The following is a 22,335-nucleotide window of genomic DNA, read 5'->3' on the forward strand; positions in this document are numbered from 1 at the left end:
AGGAACGTTTTTATTTTTAAAAAATGAGCATTTTTGGCCAAGTTATGACCATTTTTGTATTTATGCAAATGAGGCTTGCAAAAGTACAACTGGGCGTGTTTAAAAGTAAAAGTCCAAGTGGGCGTGTATTAGGTGCGTACATCGGGGCGTTTTTACTAGCTGGGCGTTCTGATGAGAAGTATCATCCACTTCTCTTCAGAACGCCCAGCTTCTGGCAGATCACGCTGTGACGTCACTTCCCCAGGTCCTGCATCGTGTCAGACGAGCGAGGACACATCGGCACCAGAGGCTTCAGTTGATTCTGCAGCAGCATCAGCGTTTGCAGGTAAGTAGCTACATCGACTTACCTGCAAACGCCGATGCTGCTGCAGAATCATCTGTAGCCTCTGGTGCCGATGTGTCCTCGCTCGTCTGAGACGATGCAGGACCTGGGGAAGTGACGTCACAGCGTGATCTGCCAGAAGCTGGGCGTTCTGAAGAGAAGTGGATGATGCTTCTCGTCAGAACGCCCAGCTAGTAAAAGTAGTAAAAACGCCCCGATGTACGCACATAATACACGCCCAGTTGTACTTTTACTTTTAAACACGCCCAGTTGTACTTTTGCAAGCCTCATTTGCATAAATACAAAAATGGTCATAACTTGGCCAAAAATGCTCGTTTAAAAATAAAAACGTTACTGTAATCTACATTGCAGCGCCGATCTGCTGCAATAGCAGATAGGGGTTGCAAAATCTGGTGACAGAGCCTCTTTAATACCCCATTATGACAGAGTGAATACAGAATTAGACATTTTTGCAAATTTATTAAAGACTCAAATTTCACATGAACATAAGTATTTGGACCCTTTGCGATGACACTTGAAATTGAGCTCTGGTGCCTCCCATTTCTGTAGATCTTTGAAATCTTTCTACACCTTGATTGGAGTCCACCTGTGGTAAATTAATTTGATTGGACATTTGGAAAGACACATCCCTGTCTATATAAGGTCTCACAGCGGACAATGCATATCAGAGCAGACACCAAGCCATGAGGAAGAAAACTGCCTGTAGAGCCAAAAGAGGTGGCACAAATCTAGAGAAGAGTACAAAAAAAAAAAAAAATACTAAAAATTGCTGCACCGAAAGTTCCAAGAGCACAGTGGTCTCCATTATTCTTAAATGGAAGAAGTTTGTAACAGCCAGGACTCTTACCAGGAGCTGGCTGCCCCACCAAACTAATGAAGCGTGGGGGGGGGGGGGGGGGGAGAAAGAGGAGGGCCTTGGCAAGAAAGGTGACCAAGAACCAAATGATCATTCTGACTCAGCTCCAAAGATACGGTGTGCAGATGGGACAAACTTCCAGCACCCCACCAATCTGGGCTTTATAGCAGAGTGGCCAGAAAGAAGCTTCGCCTCAGTAAAAGAAACACAAAAGCCCGCATGGAGTTTGGAAAAAAAAAAAAACACCTAAAGGACTCTCAGACTGAGAAACAAGATTCTGTGGTCTGCTGAAACAAAGATTGAACTTTTTGGCCTCAATTCTAAGTATGATGTCTGGAAGAAACAGGCACTGCTCATGACCTGCCCAATACCATCCCTATGGTGAAGCATTGGGGTGGCAGCATCATGCTGGGGGGAGTGGTGTTTCTCAGCAGCTGGGACAGGGAGACTGGTCATGGTTGAAGCAAAGACGAATGGAGCAAAGTACAGAGATATTCTTAATGAAAACCTGATCCAGAGTGCTCTGGACCTCAGACTGGGCTGAAGGTTCACCTTCCAACAAGGCAATGACCCTAAGCACACAGCCAAGACAACACAGGAGTGGCTTAGAGACAACTCTGTGAATGTCCTTAAGTGGCCCAGCCAGAGCCCTGACTTAAACCCAATAGAATATCTCTGGAGAGATCTAAAATTGGCTGTCCGACTGTCCTCATTCAACTTGACAGAGCTTAAGAGGATCTGCAGAGAAGAGTCACAGAAAATCCCCCAATCCAGGTGTGCAAACCTTGTGGCATCATACCCAAGAAGACTGGAGGCTGTTATCGCTGCCAAAGGTGCTTCATCTAAGTACTGAGTAAAGAGTCTGAATACTTATGTCAATGCAAGATTTTCGTTTTTCCTTTTCAATAAATTAGCAAAGATTACTAACATTCCGTTTTCACTTTGTCATTTTAGGGTATTGAGTGCAGAATGATTAGGGGAAAAAAAAACTTGTGCTTAAATAAAAATAATTCAAGACCAACATAAAATGTGAAAAATTCAAAAGGTCTGAAGACTTTCCAAATGCATCGTATATCTATGTAAGTTAAGGAAATCCACGTATCATGTATTTTCTTAACCTCATGAAGCAACATTACCAACTCGGTTTACAGAATTTAATTCAATAGTATTTTTGCATGTACTAGGTGTTTAAAAAAAAAAAAAATTATATATATATATATATATATATATATATATTAGTCTGTACACAATCACATACCATTACTGTTAGTCTCCGGGTAAGATAAAGTAAAAAGCAAAGTTGTAGATAAACGAACTGTTTCTTTGCCACAGCGGCACATGCTGCAGTTCTCCACTTCACATCCAAAAAGCTGACCAACCACAGAGCCTCCTGAAGATGAAAAACCGCTGCAAGAAGAGCAAATGAGTCAGTATGAGGTTAAATGCAAATTATAACATTAAATTACAAAGATTCACTAGCATTATGTAAATAAAGTTTAGGTATTGTATTATGAAAAGTTATGCAGCTCCTAATATAGGCTTTTCAAGTTTATCACCATTTTCAAGTACTCTGCTTGCAGTCAGTGAAGGTTTATATTTGTAGGTTGAAACCAGTCCTGATGTAGTGCTGCTCATAGGTGATTGCTGACTGCAATAGACCCACTTTGGGCAATTCTCTAAGTGAAGCACAAATTTTTCCCCAATCCCATAACCATGGCGGATTGATCTTATCTAGATAGGTACACTGTAGCAAGCACATTAGCTGTATGAGAAGGACAAGATCAAATTGGGATTTCAGCCTTTCAAAGTATACAAGGTTTCCAAAGTTTCACTTCATTATACAAGACCTTTTCCATCCCCACACCCATTTTTACAGATAAGTCAAACTAAAAACACCAATTCTACTGGACAGCTATTGCCACAATTCACACGTTTCCGAGCGATTGTAATAATTTGCCAGCGTGAGTGCAGAAAGAGATCATTGAATTTGATCCATTGTGCTGCTGTTTGCAGTACTAGATTTATCATTTCAGGAGCTTGTAGACGCAGGCGTATAGAGTCACGAGGCAGCTTCTGCAGTTTGTTCGCATATTTTATGCCGTTTATCTTTTATATATCGTGAGATTACTATAAACAAAGTTTGACGTTGCTTCACTATTGGAGGCTGGTGAGTCCTTTCCTTTACGGTAATGCAGACTAGCTACATTAATATTTGAGATTATAAGAGCGACGTATTCTTTTACCATGGAAAAAGAGAGGAACTTTAATCCAATTCTGGTACTTTGTAAATAAAATTGGAACACTGTTTCCTTTTAGAAACAAGTAAACATGTATTTGCCGTGAGCAGTCACGAAGATCTGGGCGCAGTATGAACAGAGAACACTGGTGAGCTGGTGGATTCCTCCTACTTTTCCCTGTCTATTATTTTACCACCTTTACTTATAATTTTTACCTAGTCACTGAAGCAGCACAGGTCTGTGTTTTATTATTTTCACATCGTCTGGTGTCTTAGACTTTATCCAACAAGTACACCACAACTAAAGTCATGTTTGGCTTTAAAATGTTTAATGGCGCTTTCAAAAATAAAGCAGCACACTTCACAACATCCATACCTCCAGATAACAGATACAGTTGAACCCAATGTTGGAGCAAGGAGCCTTCAGCTCTCTGCTCCACCATTCATCGTGTAAAACGCCAGCCGTGAGTGACTCAGCACAGACACGCGTGATGCATTAATGTCATCGTGCCTGCGCCGAACCACACAGACCGGAGAAGCAGAAGGATCTCCTCCGCTCGTCGTGGGAACTGGGCCAGGTGAGTGTTTATTTTTTATATTCGACACTATGGGGCATTATACTGTGCGAAGAGCAGCTATGGGAGCAGGATACTGTGTGGGATGAAATGGGTGTGTATGGGCATTGTTGGAGGCATGGGTTAACAGGGTAGAAAAAAAACAATTTGATGCTTGGCATTGGTTGTCCCTCTTTGCAATACTTGAAGCTTGGGAGGTATAAAACATCTAGCACCCTCTGCAGCTTTCTCCTTGTCCCTCCCTGGGTGTCAGCGTATGAATACATACATTTTATCTTTAGCAGGCACCCTTCCCCTCAGGGCAGCCTATAGGCGCAGGCCTATTGTGCCTATAGGTATATTCAGAACTGGCAATTTGTAGTGCTGCCTAGCACATCTCACAGGGCAATGACTTTTGTCCCTTCATCACCTCCGAGGATTGAACCGAGAGTTTATCGCCAACGATTTTTCAACCCTCCAATCAGTCGTCAGCTTTTTGACATGCTCTACAGAAAATAAATCAGCGATAATACAATGTTGTACCTAGTGCTCCCAACACCACGATAAGCTTGAGGCCCTTCCAACTCTTGTGTTTCTTGGTGAAGTTGTGTCAAAAGAAAACGACACCAGCTCTGTATCAGACGACCTAGATTCATCTTTCCTGTGGCCTCATCTGAATCAGCCAAAATAAGTCCCAATGCCGCTGCCTCAGGGATAGTTCGGAAAGCTCGCAAAAAGTTACTAGCCTTTGAAAAGTTAACAGAAGTTTAAGGAATTGGGTTAACAAGGCATTACTATATAACATGCACTGTGGTTTTAGATAGGGTTAAAGAGGGACAATAAACCTAAAACGGTATCAAAAGGCCAGGATCACACATACCACTTTGATGCAGTTCTTGTGGCAGGTTTTTTTTTAGCCAAAGCCAGAAGTGGATCCAAAAACGAAAGGTATAATGACTAATGCATCTCGTTTCTTGTGTCCAGTCCTGTGTGTTTGGCTCAAAAGAGCATCAAAACTGTGGGTCACCCTAGCCAAATGCATGTACTGTAGCAGGTCTAATAGAGCAGAGTTTGTAATCGTGTTAGTCCGTTCTACTACACTAGTATCTACAGTATCACTCCCATAGAAGTAAATGGAGAGAACTGTGCACACGCATGCTCTGCCCAAATGCTGTGGCAAGCGGTCTCCGTAAAGGTGCCCGCTCGAGTGGTCCCCCTTTAAAGAGGCTCTGTCACCACATTATAAGTGGCCTGTCTCCTACATAAGGAGATCGGCGCTGTAATGTAGGTGACAGCAGTGCTTTTTATTTAAAGAAACTATCTATTTTTACCACTATTAGCGATTTTAGATTTATGCTAATGAGTTGCTTAATGCCCAAGTGGGTGTATTTTTACTTTCGACCAAGTGGGCGTTGTACAGAGGAGTGTATGACGCTGACCAATCAGCCTCATGCACTATTCATTTACACTGCAGCATCGCATTCTTACTAGAACACGATGTGCAGCCACATACAGACATTAACGTTAACCCCTTAGTGACCAGCCCATTTTAGGCCCTAATGACCAAGCTATTTTATTCGTTTTTCTATAGTCGCATTCAAAGAGCTATAACGTTTTTATTTTTTCGTCTACATAGCTGTATGAGGACTTGTTTTTTGCGGGATTAGTTGTGCTTTTTAATAGCTCCATTTTTGGGTACATATAATTTTTATATTAACTTTTATTAACCTTTTTGGGGGGGGGATTATAAAAAAAACCTGAAATTCCGCCATTGTTCTATGCGTTTTTAAATTGACGCCATTCACTATGCGACGTAAATAACATGTTACCTTTATTCTATGGGTCGGTACGATTACGGCGATACCACATATGTAGAGGTTTTTTTATGTTTTACGACTTTTGCACAATAAAAACACTTTTGAACTAAAATCATTTGTTTTTGCATCATCGCTTTCCAAGAGCCGTAATTTTTTTTTTTTTCCATCAACGTAGTGATTTTTTGGGCTTGTTTTCTGCGGGACAAGACGTAGTTTTAAATGGTACTGTTTTGGGGTGCATGGGACTTATTGATTCATTTTTATTATGACTTTTTTGGGGGGCAATGGGAAAAAATTGCAATTTCGCCATGTTTTTTTGCGTTTTTTTTTTACAGTGTTCACTTTGCGGTTAAAATTACATATTAACTTTATTAATGGAGTCATTACGGTCGCGGCGATACCACATATGTGTACTTTTTTTTTTTTTTTACACTTTTACTAAATAAAACCACTTTTTATGGAAAAAAATGGATTTATTTTTTTACTGTACTTTTTATTAATAATCTTTATTTCACTTTGATGACTTATTTTATTAGTCCCACTAGGGGACTTTACTGTGCGATGTTCCGATCGCTGCTATAATGCTCTGGTATACTTCGTATACCAGAGCATTATTGCCTGTCAGTGTAAATCTGACAGGCAATCTGTTAGGACGTGCCTCCGGCGCGTCCTAACAGGAATATGTCCAGGGCAGACCTGGGGGCTTTTATCAAGCCCCCGGCTGCCATGACACCCCATCGGAGACCCGCGATTTCATTCGCGGGCCGCCGATGGGTGACAGAGGGAGCGCACTCCCTCTGTAAACAAAGTTAAATGCCGCGGTCGCTATTGACGGCAGCATTTAACGGGTTAAACGGCCGCGATCAAAGTAAACTTCGATCGCGGGCGTTGGAGCAGGAGCTCAGCTGTCATGTATATTCATTATCAGGACACTAGATGAACGTTATTAATGTCTGTGTATGTGGCAGCACATAGTGTTCTAGTAAGAACGCGATGCTGCTGTGTAAATGAATGGAGAGGAGTGTATGACGCTGACTTGTCACTGACTGGTCAGCGTCATACACTCCTCTGTACAACGCTCACTTGGTCGAAAGTAAAAACACGCCCACTTGGGCATTAAGCAACTCATAGCATAAAGCAAAAAAATCGCTCATAAAGTGGTTTAAAATAGTTTTTCTAAATAAAAAACATTACTGTCACCTACATTATAGCGCCGATCTCCTCATGTAGGAGACAGGGCACTTATAATGTGGTGACAGAGTCTCTTTAAGCTTTGTGTAGTATGAGAATTAGGCCCACGTTACGAAGGAGATTTGTACTACCATGACCAACTGAAGATTTTTTGCCTACACCTTACAATGGGGATAGTACATTTAGTAAATACTACTTTTAGCAACACACAGATGCGCTCATTTGTGTTTTAGGCCCTAATTTCATTTATTGTTACAATTAGAGCATAGCCAAATAAAACTGCTCACATTACATTATTTTTTTTAGGCACAACAAACTCCTTATTCTCTGCTACTTGGCATTAATTTCCATAAGGCAGGACTATAGTTTGTGCACTAGAAAAATTGCAAGTCAAGTCTGTTTATACAGTTCACTTGTAATTTTTACTATGAATGTAGAATTCAGATTGTTATTTAGTGTCACAGATCATTTATATTATACAAATTAATGCAAGGGACCAAACAACTTTCTACTTGTCAAACTTAAAAGCCTACCTAAAACAATTCAAAAGGAACTAACCCCACTTTAATATTCTTACTTGGCAAGGGTCTCCACGTGATAAATCCAACATATGGAACAGGAACCCAAGTTCACAACTCAAACAAAACTCCTTCTGGCAAAGGTGATTTTGGACCAGGCAACGTACTGGTTCCAACAGGTACATCACCTACATAAATAGAAGCCGGGTTTTAAACAAGTCACATTCGTGTAAAGATGGATGCAGTATTTGGTGTGGATAGTGGGGACAACATCCACTTATATATGTATAATTCATATGTATGTTTGTAGTATCAGCTCAGAGGAGTTGGATAGCATTGGTGTTCCGGTGTATCCCGAGACATCTGTTGTAAAGAGCTGAAACTATGAAATGTCCTGCCTATGTCCGTACTAGAACACCATCTTATTTACTTACAACTGAATTCCTGGCTTAAAGTGCAACATATAAATATATATTATTAATGTGTCAAGCCACAGGCTCTTGATGTCAATCAGGGGCAATTGTACTTTATTCACTCCACCATAATTTGGCCAGTCATCACAACACCACCCACGCAGAACAAGCCCCCTGCTTACCTGGATCATGCTGTTGCAGTAGGCGTTGGGTATATGAGGCTCTAGGCCAGCAAACAAGGTTTTATTGTAGTGCTTAAAGTCAAAGTCTTCTAAACCAAGCTTAGAATATTTTATGGTGACCTGTGAAAGAAAGGCACCTTAAAATGTTTATTACACATCCATAGTGGATACAAATTGACAATACACAATATATGCGTCCTACAGAGAAATTATTATTAATGCTATAAACACAATATTGAGAGAAGTTACAAATAAAAATATATATTATACATATGCCTCAACAGATGTAGATAAAAATTTGAACACAGTTCAGATCATTACGGCTGTGTTAATGCACGATTGTTCCGCCCACGATTTTCGCAAATCCATGGGATTTTTCAGCGGTTTTAATTAAAATAGAGACAAAAATGTAACATGTCAACACTTGCTTAGGCCTTTCATATGGGGGTATTTAGGTCAGTGTCTTGCATTAGAATGGAAGAAGTACAAACCTTTCCATTATACTTTTTCTGTTTGTTCCACTTATGGTTTTGGCTTACAAATACAGATGCAAAATACAAACGTGAATGTGGCCTTAAGAGAATTACATTGAGGAGCCTATAGTTTTGGCTCCACAGATGTAACAATTATTCATAATGACTGGTTTAGTCACATCATATACACTGTATTTAATTAAGGGAACCTTTTCCCATTAAATCATCATTCCTTAGAACTCTAACTCAGGGGCGTAGCTAGGGGGGGGGGTAGGCGGGGCACGTGCCCCGGGCACAGTTCAGAGGGGGACGCCAGCGCCCCCTCCTCCTGCACTATAATTGTACCTGTGTCGCAAGGACACAGGTACAATTAGAAGCTATGAATGACCGGGTACGTTCCGTGCCCGGCCATTCAGCACCTTTCCACGAATGAAGCGACTGGTACCTTTTGTACCAGTGACGCTTCCGTCAATGAAAGGCGCTGATTGACTGACAGGGAAAGTCATCCTGCCCAGCCAATCAGCGCCTTTCATAGACGCTGTGTTCAACCCCCTGGAGACCTGCGCAGAAGAGAGCAGGTCTCCATGGCTGCCGGACGGCGTGGGAGCAGGAATAAGGTGAGTTTGAATTATTATTATTTTTTTTAATTGTAATAGAAGTGTGTGGCTGTATCTGCGGGGGGGACTTTGTCTACACGTGGCGCTTTATCTACGGAGGGTGTCTATCTACAGGGGGACTATATCTACAGGGCTGGGCTATATGCAGGGGGACTATATCTACAGGGGGGCTATATACTGGAGTGGGCTGTCTATAGAGAACCATATACAGGGGTAGGCTATATAGTATATAGCCCCCTGTAGATATAGCCCACCCCTGTATATGGTGCTCCATAGATAGCCCACACCAGGATATAGTCCACCCCTGTATGTATAGTCCAGCCCTGTAGACATGGTCCCCCTGTAGACATGGCCAACCCCTGTATATAGTCCCCCTGTAGATATAGCCCACCCCTGTATATAGTCCCCCTGTAGATATAGCCCACCCCTGTATATAGTATCCCACAAATAGCTCCCCCTATAGTGCTCCACAGAAAGCCCACCCCTGTATATAGCCCCCTTGTACATATAGTCCACCCCTGTATATAGTGCTCCACAGATAGCCCACCCTTGTATATAGTATATACAGGGGTGGACTATCTAGTGGAGCACTATATACAGGGGTGCACTATATGTACAAGGGGGGGCTATATACAGGGGTGGGCTATCTGTGAAACACTATATACAGGGGTGGACTATATGTGTAGCACTATATACAGGAGTGGGCTATATCTACAGGGGGGCTACATACATGGTTGGGCTATCTGTAGAGCTCTATATACAGGGGTAGGCTATCTGTAGAGCACTATAGGGGGGAGTTATTTGTGGGACACTATATACAGGGGTGGTCTATATGGGGGCACTATCTACAGGGGCTCTATGGCAGGCACTATCTACAGGGGGCTCTATGGCAGGCACTATCTACAGGGGGCTCTATGGCAGGCACTATCTACAGGGGGCTCTATGGCAGGCACTATCTACAGGGTACACAGTGTGTGTGTGGGGGACATGGTGTATGGTGCTATTATAATTAGAGGTGCAGTGTATGGCGCTATTATATTTAGGGGTGTAGTGTGTGGTATAATGATAACTATATTTATTTATAGGTGCAGAAATGTTGGAAAAGTGAGAAGCTGAAGACATCTGAGCAGCAAACTGCAGAAATGTGCTGTGACCGGGAGAAGTCATCATAGAGGTCTGGACCGGATGGAGAGAAAGAACTAGAATCTGAGATGTCACCGGTGAGTCACTTAATGTAAATGTTTATTCTGCCTCTAATCAGTAATGTAGTCACTGTGTGATCTGCAGCGAGATGATGGGTGGTATGATTATGATAGGATTTATTTTTTGTGAAACGGCATCTCCCAGCATAACCTCACCATTGTTCGGGCTATGCTGGGAGCTGTAGTTTTACGCCGTACAAACCTATATGGCAGGGGTTGCACTAAATTGAGCTATATTTGTGCCGGTGTTGTATATATGTACCGAGCTTGGTTCTTGTGTTGTGTATAGAACCATATTGCTTGTGAAATGTACAAATAATTTTATGCTCGCGTTACATAAAAAGAAATGACACGTCGATTGGTAGAGAAAACAAACACGGCGAGGGGGAAGGAGATGTCGGGAAAGAGGTTGGGGGGGGGGGGGGGCGCCAAACTGAATCTTTGCCCCGGGTGCTGGAGAACCTAGCTACGCCTCTGTCTAACTTGTGCTGTTCCTCTGTTAATCCTCCTTGCAATGCATGAGTAAACGAATAACTGGGTTTATTAATTCATTATCAGAAGGAATAACAGGGGTTTGGGATAACGAAAACCAAGAAAAGTAGCATTTACCAAAACAGACGTGAGCGGATAGCTGGCTGGTCCTCCAAGTCAGTTTTAATCGAAACTATCCCACCAAACCATGTGTAGTCTGACCCTGCAGTCATACTCCCATTTATCCCCCACATCTTACAAACATACATTTGGTAGGTTAGCATGAAATGAGGGGACATATGGAAGATTATGACTGCAGAAAAAAAAAACTAAAAAAAAACAAAAAAACGCAATAACTGGTTCCCAGTTGACCTATAAAACGTATTTTCTAGGACATGCATTTATTAACCCCTTAATGACCAGGCCATTTTGCACGTTAATGACAAAGGATTATTTTTTGTTTTCTCACGGTCGCATTCGAAGAGTCTTAACTTTTATTTTATTCCATCAACACAGCCGTATAAGGGCTTGTTTTTTGCGGGACGAGTTGTATTTTGTAATTGTACCATTTTTAGATGCTTATAATATATTGATTAACTTTTATTAACTTTATTTTAGGAGAGCATTGAAAATAAGCAGCTATTCCAGCATTGATTTTCACGTTATAAGTTTACGCCGTTTACTATGCAGTGTAAATAACATGTTAACTTTATTCTATGGGTCGGCACGATTACGGGGATACCAAATATGTAAAGGTTTTATAGGTTTTCCTGCATTTGCACAATAAAAACCCTTTTAGAAAAAAATTACTTGTTTTTGCATTGCCGCATTCCAAGAGACGTAATTTTTTTATTTTTCAGTCAATGTGGCAGTATGAGGGCTTGATTTTTGCGGGCCAATGTGTAGTTTTCATTAGTACTATTTTGGGGTACATAGGACTTATAGATTAACTTTTATTTAATTTATGGAGGGAAGGGGAGAAAAAAGAATTTTGCCATTGTTTTTTGCGGTTTTTTTTAGGACGCAGTTCATCCGGCGCTTAATTAAGGTGTTCATTTTATTGTTCAAGTCGTTACGATCGCGGGGATACCATATATGTGTAATTTGTTTTGACACTTACTAAATAAAACCACTTTTTGGGAAAAAAAAAAAAAGTTCTTTTATTTGATTTTGACTAATTTTTTTTCATAAACCTTATTTAACGGATTTACATTTTTTTTTTTGTCTCACCAGGGGACTTCACTATGCGATCTGCCGATCGCATATATAATGCTTTGGTATACTTAGTATAACAAAGCATTATTGCCTGTCAGTGTAAAACTGACAGGCAATCTATTAGGTCATGCCTCCGGCATGGCCTAACAGGCATTTGCTGAAGGCAGACCTGGGGGCCTTTGTTAGGCCCTCGGCTGCCATGGAAACCCGACAGCGACCCGCGATTTCTTTGCGGGGGCGCCGATGGAGTGACAGAGGGAGCTCACTCCCTCTGTCAAACACATTAGATGTCGCCATCACTTGAAAGCGGCATTAAATGGGTTAAACTGTCGGAATCGGCGCGCCCTTCAGTTGCAGCAGGAGCCAGGCAGTGTATAACAGCCGTGCGCCTGCCGCTGATTGCGTGGGTACACTGGCAGTACCCGCGCGATCACAGGACGGATATATCTGTCCTCCTGCGCGAACTAGCAGCTGCAGAGGACGGATATATCCGTCCTTCGGCGTTAAGAGGTTAAAGGACAGACAATTTAGGAGAAGAACTTAAACTACCTTCCGGTACTTTTTGGGCACCATATAGAGATGGGGTTCTTCCTCTCTTCCTATAGGAGATTCTGGAACTTGGTTGAAGTTGTCAAAATCATTTTCCAATTGATACGGCACCTAAAAGACAAGGAATAAAAACTTGTGACAATGTAGGTGAACATCTGTAGAGGTTACAATTGAAAAAAGCAACATTATGTAAAAGGTACACTCAGGGGAAAATCTGATACAGTGACATCTAGTGAAAAGCCTAAAGGGGGTGGAGGATGACAGTAGAATTTAATGCTGCACCCCCTGAGGCCCTGCACTAGGCATAACAGAGTATCCGTTTAATGGAGAGTGTTCCTCAAACATTAAAGAGGTTTTTTCAGAGAACGACATTTTTTCCCCCCCATTATGATCGGTCAAGATTCTACCTCAGCTTTTAAGACCAAAAACGCGCATTAAAGTCAAAAATTCCACTTTGGTGAACATAATGCAAACAACGCCTAACACATAAGTGTATCAGAACTGCTCCCTTTAGGAGTAAAGGAAATAGTTATGGTTATTATGCCAGACCTGATTCCGGAGCTTTGTCCTAGGATTGGGAGAGTAGCCAATAAACCCAACTTGTTTCATGGCACGCAGGATCTCTGGATCTACAGGAGGAGCACGACTGAAGGAAGAGAGAGCCTTGTGAGTACAGGCTAAGAAACCATACAAACTATAGCTTATGTAAACAGAAAGAACAAGAAATTTGCAAGCTGCATTTGAAGTGTATGTTTGGGGATTTCCCGATAGGTTGAACTTCTCGCTAACCCTACTAACATAACATAAGCAGGATATGCTTCTAGGTCCAAAGGGTCAGTAAGGACAAATGGCAAAAAAATAAGTAAAATCACAATTTGTGCTCAGAGGAAAAAACAAAAAAACATTGGACTTGTGTTTATCTGGCAAGTTTATGAGAACCCCCCCTTCGAGCGAAGGAAGCAGGAGGCCCTCAAATAGACAGATGCTTATGAGTTCAGTGTAACAGATTTATAATAAGACAAACTGCACAAAAAAATATTGCAGTTTGTCTAATCAACCCGTCGGACCAGATTTACTGCCCACAATAACCAGGGCGCTAAATTTTCCTGCCAGATCCACTGCAGAACAAAGAATTAAATAGGCAAAAGTACCGAGGAGCTGGTGTAGAGTTAGCCGATGGCCAATCGGAGAGCAATGTTTCATTTATCAGTGGCACAGGTATAAGAGAAAGAGGCATAAGATCCTGATTCCAGTCCAGATGTGGCAAGCTGTCCACCATGCAGGGCAATGCAAACTCAGTGTCACGAGGGTATGTGTTAAACGTTGCTTCTGGGGTATCTGCCCATAAGTGAACGCATCCATCAGAGTCTCCAAATGCCAGAACTTGTTTACTAGCAGACACATCAAAAGACATAATGAGCTGGCTTACAGTGCTGACGTGGAATATGTCTGCAGGACTAGCCAGACCAGTGGGTTCACAGAACTGGCACTGACCTGCAAAACGACAGTGGAAGAAAATGGTTACTTCAATTCTTGAACACCAGCTGCTAATATACCGATAAACAATCCATAAATAAAACACCCACGTTGCACCCAAAATAAGTTTCTTTACACCAGTTGTATTTCTGCTGTAATTTACATCTCCTGGTATGCTGTAACTAATGTGCATTACAGGGACCATCACAAATGACTTATTGCGTCAGAGTTCAAGCAAGCCTCAGTAAGACAACTTATTGGGGAAGGCGAATGAAAGCTAGTGCAAAGAAACACTGGAGCGTTTGCCTGTATAGCCATAAAAACTGCCGAATTCATACCATGCAATAAATAAATAAATACTGGACAGCTGTCCAATGCTTTCCATGGAACTAGTTTGTTTTTTTTACATGTTCCACAACATTGTTTTAACTAACCAACCCCATGCACAAAATATAAAATAAGACATTTGAGCTCACCACGCTGAGAAATAATGGCTAGACGGGCTGTGTAGGTAGGGACGAAACGCAGAAAGAGGGGATCAATGTGAACCTGGAGAGGAGTGATAGCCCGCATCATACGCAAGTCGTACACTTTCAGGAAACGGTCACAAGCAAGAACGTTCATACGACTGGAGAGTCCACACGTCACCACAAGATTTCCATGAACATCAAAGTCAGACAAACTACCAGAGTATGCATCAAACTCGTGCTCAACTTTAAATGTGCGGAGATCTCGAAGTGAAAGCTGCAGGGTTAACCAGGATAAAGTTAAATGTTAAGAGGAAACCACGACAGCACATTATAAAATCAGTCCAAAATAGAGGAAGCAGGCCAACAAAATCCTCACCCAAATTATAATGTACATTGCCAAATAGATAATTTACTTCCTATTAAAGCATACCTTCAGTTCTAAATATAAAAAAAAAAAAAAATATTTTGATCTGGTCTTCTTGAATAATCCCTCAACAACTGCGATGAATATAACGGTCGCTGGGTTCTCTTGGGTACTGCCCAGTGTACCCACGAGAACGTGGCAGGAGCGCGTCTAAGAGTCGTGCTCTTGCCGAAACTGCTGGGATCAGAGACTAAAAAAGCCCCCATATGCCTAAATCAATGGAAAGCTAGAATTTAAAAAAACAATCCACACTAATATTTTTTTACATAACACGAATTGCGCGTAAGATCTGTTCTCCCAGGTTTTTGTCTGCAGTATGGAGCTGGTGCGGTTTTATGGTTTAAAATGGGAGCCACACAGCAAGATCACGTCATACAGAAGACTGGGTGAAAGAATGCACTCTGTCCACCCACTCGTGGGTTTTTTTTGCACTTTATCCACATGCATATTGGGAAGTCCAGAATGCCGGATCTCTGATCCAACCCAGCTTTATAAAACCTATCATGAGCAAGCAGAAAAAAACATTTCAGCATCACTTCCTAGCTTGCTGGGATATGGCGATGCACTAAGACAAAAAGTCTACTCTTAAGAAAAATGCACTCTATTCCATTAAGACAACTGAACATTGAATAAGCTAAATAATGCATTTTTCAAAAAGAGATCCTAGTACATCCATAATACAGAGGCTATTTTACCATAGACTGTAGTTAGAAACCCATATAGTTTCCTGTCATTACCCTGTGAATCTATCAACTTCTAGGAGTCCTGCATGTGTTCTAACAATAAAAGACATGAGATAACATTTCTATTTAGAAGATTGCAGAAAGTGTTCTATACTCCAAAACAGACATACCTTTCCAGACGTATGTCCACAGAAAAAGAATCTGTTGGAATGTCGCATGACTGTGATACCAGGAACTTCAACTGCATACTAAGAGTTAAACAAACATTAAAATTTAGTAACTATACAAAACCTACAATTCTATTCATTTGAAAAAAAACACAAAAAAAAACACAACGAATCAGGTTAATAAAACTTACGCTTCTCATAATAAACACCTAGGCAACCGCATGACGGCATAAGCCTCTCCTTAAATGGAGGATGGCGCTGTGGTCTAATCCTGTGCCTTCGATTTTTTTTAGCACATTGTGAAGGCCACAGCAAACCATGTATTACCCTCGAAGTCAAGAAGGGAATTCCAATGCCATGGGGGACCTGGGGAGACCTAGGACCCAATTGTTTGTCCTGCAGCACTGAAAGACAAGGAAAATTGACCACTCCCATGGGGCAAGCACGTGTTACAGTTGTCCGGTGCCATGAGGCTGGTGACCGAATGCAGGATGAAGGACCCTACCACCCAGAGAGGCCCAAGAAGAATACGAGGGCTAGATTTTAATAAATGGAGAGCAGGAACCAAATGTAATCAATGCAACAAGTCAAAGAGAACACTCATCGCTGGCCTAACTCAATACTGAAGTAAGGCTGGACAGCTTGACCTAGTCAATGTTCTTCTCATTCCATTTGAAATAAATATCCCAAGTAAGGCCCCATGCACACGAACGTGATTTTGCAGCCGCAATTCCCCTGAAAATCCATGTCAGAATTGTGGCCCCATCCAGTCCTATGGGCCCATGCACATGACCGTGGTTTCCACAGTCGGTGCATAGCTCAGGAGCCCGGACCGCAGAAAGAACAGACATGTCTTATTACGGCCGTGTTCTGCGGTCCAGGCTCATAGGAAATAATGCATGTTGCCATGTGCACGTGAGGCCTAAGGCTACGTCTGCATCTGCATCCGTGCTTTTTTTCCTGTCAAAACGACAGACACCTTATGAACCATAGACAACGCAGATGTAAACCGAGACTAAAGCAAAGAAAAGCTTAAAGAGGATCTGTCACTAGTTTAGTAATGCCCTAACAGGCGCGGTCACACTGATAATGCTAGTGAAAATGGCATCCCAAAAAGACTTTGGCATCCCAGGGGGTTATTTAAATATTGGGCGCCAAATATAACGGCACCGATATCTAAATAACAGAGGGAGGTAGAAAAAAAATTGTAAAGTGCCCCAGGGTTTGTTCAGCCCTCCCCATTACATGCTGCACATGTATGGGGAGGTGAAAGGTTCTCCAACAGCACTGGCACCGGCTACATCAGCCGCTCTTTCTTCTGTTGTATATACAGAGCTAAAGAACCTATTTAGTAACTCTGCCTTGTCTTGATCCCGTGACCATCTCCCCATTACCACTATCTATGGGTCCTGCATGTTCAGACCTTGGCTTTTTTGCATTTACATACTTGAATTTTTTGGGATTTGTTTTACTATCCTTGGCCACCTGCCTTTCATTTTGTAGGTTTGCTGATTTTATACCTTTTTGCAGATTTTATTAACCTCTTTATAATTTGAAAAGGCTACAGCTGTACCCTCAGATTTGTATTTTTCAAATACACTTTTTTGTCATATTGCCCATTTTACAGAAGGTGTAAGCCATGTGGGGTTTCATTTTCGTAGTTTATACTGGTTACCTATAGGAATACATTTTGCACTATAATTATATAAAGTAGATTTTAAGATCTCCCATTTATACCATTGTTGGACATTAGTTCTTCCCACTCTATATCCTAAATAGAAGCCCTCATCCTGGGGAAATTTGCCTTCTTAAAATGAAGTGTTTTTGCCCTCCCAGCCGGTGTTTGTTTTTTACAGTATAGGTAAAATATAACTATATTATGATCACTGTTACGGAGGTTCACGAACATTGACTTTCCTAACAAGCTCGGCATGATTAGAAATTACCAAATCCAATAGAGCTTCACCTTTAGTCGGGTCTTCAAATGGCCCATAACATTTTCATGAAACAGGTTGTGGAAATTTCTCCTTTGCAGTTGAAACCGAACCAGGACGCCAATTAAAGAGGCTCTGTCACCAGTTTATAAGTGTCCTATCTCCTACCTAATCGGATAGTCGCTGCAATGTAGAGAAGTGGTTTTTATTTTGAAAAACGATCATTTTTGAGCAAGTCATGAACAATTTGCGATTTATGCTAATTAGTTCTTAATGACCAACTGGGCGTTTAACTTTTTACCAAGTGGGCGTGGTAAAGAGATGTGTATGACGCTGACCAGTGACACTTTTCATTCCAGCCCAGCTTCTTTCACTGCAGTGTGAGCTCGCGAGATCGCGCTGTGACGAGACTTCCTCCCACAGGTCCTTCACTGGAGCGATGGAAGAGAGTCAGACATTGCCTCCAGCCGTGCCAGGACGTTTATCCGAATATGCAGTGGCTGGAGGCAATGTCTGTTCAGTCTTACATGGCTCCGATGAAGAACCTGTGGGAGGAAGTCCCATGACAGCGTGATCTCACAAGATCACGCTGTGCAGTGAAACAAGCTGGGCTGGAATGAAAAGTGTATGACGCCCATTGGTCAGCGTCATACACTTCTCTTTACAACGCCCACTTGGTAAAAAGTTAAATGCCCAGTTGGTCATTAAGAACTAATTAGCATAAATCTAAAATTGTTCATGACTTGCTCAAAAATGAGTTTTTCAAAATAAAAACCACTGTTACCTACATTACAGCACCTATCAGATTAGGTAGGAGATAGGGCACTTATAATCTGGTAACAGTCTCTTTAACATCCTGGCAATTAAAATCTCCCACTATCACTACAGCACCCCCCTGTGCTGCCCGCTCCGTCTGTTTATATAGCAGACCTTCCATCATCTCCTGAGTTATTGGGGGGGTAAATTTTTTACCTCACTTTGTAATTCCACCCACAAGGTTGCAATCTCCTCACAATCTTCACCCACTATCATCTTTCGCACGCCCCTTCATATCACTTCTCACATACAGACATACACCACCGCCTTTACTATTTGTCCTGTCTTTTTGAAATAGTGTAAAACCTTGTAGATTTACAGCCCAGTCGTGTGAAGAGTCCAGCCATGTTTCAGCAACACCAACTATATCGATATTTTCTTCCAGTACCAAGGCACCTAGCTCCCCCATTTTGCTTGCTAGACTTCTGGCATTTGTGAACATACACTTTAACTTGCATTTCAAATTGCCATGTTTGGTAGACAGACATTTGTCCATTTTTATTTTCATGGCTGTTTTGTAACAAAAGGATCTTTAGTATCAGTCTCCTAGTGGTAGGGTGGGCCTATATCCAAGGTTGTGGTGTTCCCCCAATGCCACAAGCAGTTCGTCACAATTATTGCACAGCACAAATCCGCATGTAAACAATAAGGCTACGGGTGAAGATGGTCTAGAGGACGTCAGGCACCTTAGAAGTTATATCTTAGGAGGCTCTTATATTAAGTTAAGTCAGTTACCTTTTGTGTTTCTTGCACAGTGTTCAGATCCATCTGGATGACATGATTCTGCATACCTCCCATGAGGAGGGTATTACTATCTGTGAGTAGGAGACTGTGGTTGTCTATACTCTCATCCATCCTAGAAGCCACAACAAATTAATAGTATAAGCAATTTGTGATATGTATGGACAACACGTTTATTTATATAACAGCACATTATAAAAGCATAAATGACAAAATAAAGTCAAACATGAAAATAAAGCCCATGCACAGCCTGTTTATAGAACAGGAGAATCAAATCATTAAACAAAACTTGTAGTATTGCATTATAAAACGGTTTAACCGCTTCCTGACCGCCCACTGTATATTCACGTCGGCACTTGCTGGGCTCTGTGCAGTGCTGATGTGAATTCACGGTGGGTGTTAAAAGCGCGATCCGGGTGTCTCAGAGTAGCGCCGACACCCGGATCGCGCTATTAACCCCTGACTCTGGTCCCGGAGACATGACCGGGACTTAATTGGTTCAGGTCCCGGTCATGTGATCGCAGGGAAAGCTTGTTGTAGCAACGAACTGGAAAGTTTGTTGCTACAACAAACTTTCCCGGGGACAGATTGCGGGTGCTGCAGTCGGTTATAAGGCAGAACCGTGGGCCACACAACGGCCCCCGGGTCTGCCATGCACGGCAGCCTATGAGAACCAGCCGGAGGCCGGTCCTCATAAGCTTCTGTCAGTGTGACACTCAGCGTCACACTGACAGTTTATAACACGTTACACTACCTAGGTAGTGTAATGTATTATAGCAGCGATCAGTGCTGCCAGTCTTCGAGTAAAACAAGTAAAAAATAATAAAAATGTTTTATAAAAGTTACCAAAACAAAAAATGCTTTTTTTTCTATAAGTCTTTTATTATAGGAAAAAAAATGAAAATTTAAAAAAAAAAAAAAACATATTTGATATCACCGCGTTCGTAACGACCCAAACTATAAAACTATAATATTTTTCCCGCACGGTGAACAGCGCAAAAAAAATTAAAAACAATGTCAGAATCACTATTTTTTTGGTCATCAACCCTCCAAAAATATAGAATAAAAAGTGAACAAAAAGTCGCATGTACCCCAAAATAGTACTAATAAAAACGACAACCCGTCCCGCAAGAAACAAGCCCTTACACAGCTTTTTTGACTGAAAAATAAAAAAAAAGTTATGGCTCTCAGAATATGGTGACAAAAAATAAATAAATTTTATCGAAAAGTGATTTTATTGCGCAAATGCCACAAAACATTAAAAAACTATATACATATGGTATCGCCGTCATCGTATCGACCCGCAGAATAAAGTAAAATGTCATTTATAGCGCACGGTGAAGAGTGTAAAAAAAAAAAAAAAAAAGACAAAAAACAGTCATAATTTGTTTTTTTGTCACTTTGCTTGCCAAAAAAAATCTAATAAAAAGTGATGGAAAAAAAAAAAAAAAAAAAAAAACAGAACACACATGTACCCTAAAATGGTACCAATGAAAACTACAGATTGTCCCACAACAAATAAGTCCTTGCACGGCTCCGGTGAAGAAAAAAAAAAAAAGTTCTGGCTCTCAGAATATGGCGACTGAAATTGTGCAGTGTCCAAAAGCGGATAAGATCTGCGGATTATTATTTATTTACCAAATTATTATACCCTCTTATGTCCTGATGTACTCTGCCCAATTTACACAAACTGAAATACCAGCAAAACCCCAAACAGAACAGTTACCAAGCAAACTCTGCGCTCCAAAAGCCAAATGGCGCTCCCTCCCTTCTGAGCCCCACAGCGTGCCCAAACACCAGCTTACGTCCACATATATGATATTTTATATCCGGGAGAACCCGCTCAACATTGTATGAGGTATTTGTCTTCAGTGGCACAAACTGGGCACAACATATTGTGCGTTAAAATGGCATATCAGTGGAAAATTAAAATTTTCACTTTGCACCATCCGCTGCGCATTAACGCCTTTGCGCACCACGACTTAATAGCATGTCGTGGTGCGGGGGGTTATATATGGAGCGGGCTCATGCGCTGCGCCCGTGCCATATTCTGCAGGTGTCCGCTGTGTATTACAGCTGACACCCGGGACTAATGTACAGGAACAGCGATCGCGCTGCTACAGGAGCCTGTAAAAATGATATTAACCAGTTCAGGACTGGGCTATTTTGCACCTTAAGGACCAGACAATGTTTAGCCATTTTTAGCACGTGTTAGTTAAATGGCTAGAACTTTTTTATTTGTTGGGCTAACGACGTGATTTTTGCGACGTTTTTTCCGTAGACAATGCAGGTTTCTTTTTTTTAGCGTTTTTATACACACCTTTTTTGCTATTTTAGAATTTTTATTCATAAAGTTTGAAAATAGTAAAAAAAAAATAAGCTTTTTTACGTTTCAGAATTTTTTTTGGTAATAACATAGTTTTACCCTAAAATAGACCTTTTATTTCTAACAGTCATTGTTTACCGGAAATTTTAATATATTACATGTCTATATTAGGGTAATTGGGTCAGCGCTACAACAATGATTGGCGGGGGACGTTGTTTTTTTTTTGGGGGTGGGTATTTTATGTGTATTTATTATTTAATTTTTTTTTGCACTTGACTTTACTATTTTTTTTATTACTATGGTCTGTCCCTCAAAAGGTCAAAAAAGATTTTGGGGAACTTTATATATTTTTTTTCTTTTTACACCATGTTTTTCCACTAACTGGGGCTGTACAGCAGCCCCAGATACAGGGGAAATCAGCCCTCTCATAGTGACGATTGTCACTAATAGGGCTGTGCTGGGTCTAGTAAGCAGTCTGTCAGTAGCGGCACCCGGCGATCATGTGACCAGTCACATGATCACCGGGAGGAATAGAGACAGCGTCTATTCATATACACAGCGTTCATTGAGCGCTGTCTATAAGTCATCAAAGACAGAAGCAGCGAAAGCTGCTTCTATCCTCTCCTCAGGGTCCCCGGCAGTCACTGACAGCCGGAGACCC

At 41.5% G+C, this 22,335-nt stretch overlaps 1 protein-coding gene across 2 annotated transcripts in view; it reads right to left on the reverse strand.

Moving 5' to 3' along the window:
• The window catches only part of PAN2 (poly(A) specific ribonuclease subunit PAN2), a 45,954-nt gene that overhangs the window by 16,124 nt on the left and 7,495 nt on the right, over nucleotides 1-22,335 (reverse strand). For both annotated transcript variants that reach the window (XM_075852113.1, XM_075852114.1), the window contains exons 4-13: nucleotides 19,343-19,463; nucleotides 15,861-15,938; nucleotides 14,590-14,857; nucleotides 13,789-14,131; nucleotides 13,187-13,283; nucleotides 12,638-12,748; nucleotides 8,111-8,230; nucleotides 7,575-7,703; nucleotides 4,533-4,735; nucleotides 2,458-2,606 (exon numbers count right to left, since the gene is read on the reverse strand). In XM_075852113.1, the coding sequence (XP_075708228.1) occupies nucleotides 2,458-2,606; nucleotides 4,533-4,735; nucleotides 7,575-7,703; nucleotides 8,111-8,230; nucleotides 12,638-12,748; nucleotides 13,187-13,283; nucleotides 13,789-14,131; nucleotides 14,590-14,857; nucleotides 15,861-15,938; nucleotides 19,343-19,463 (1,619 nt within the window). The remainder of the gene's footprint in view (nucleotides 1-2,457; nucleotides 2,607-4,532; nucleotides 4,736-7,574; nucleotides 7,704-8,110; nucleotides 8,231-12,637; nucleotides 12,749-13,186; nucleotides 13,284-13,788; nucleotides 14,132-14,589; nucleotides 14,858-15,860; nucleotides 15,939-19,342; nucleotides 19,464-22,335) is intronic.

This window comes from Rhinoderma darwinii, chromosome 2 (genome assembly GCF_050947455.1).
Source record: "Rhinoderma darwinii isolate aRhiDar2 chromosome 2, aRhiDar2.hap1, whole genome shotgun sequence".
NCBI classification, from domain to species: Eukaryota; Metazoa; Chordata; class Amphibia; order Anura; family Rhinodermatidae; genus Rhinoderma; species Rhinoderma darwinii.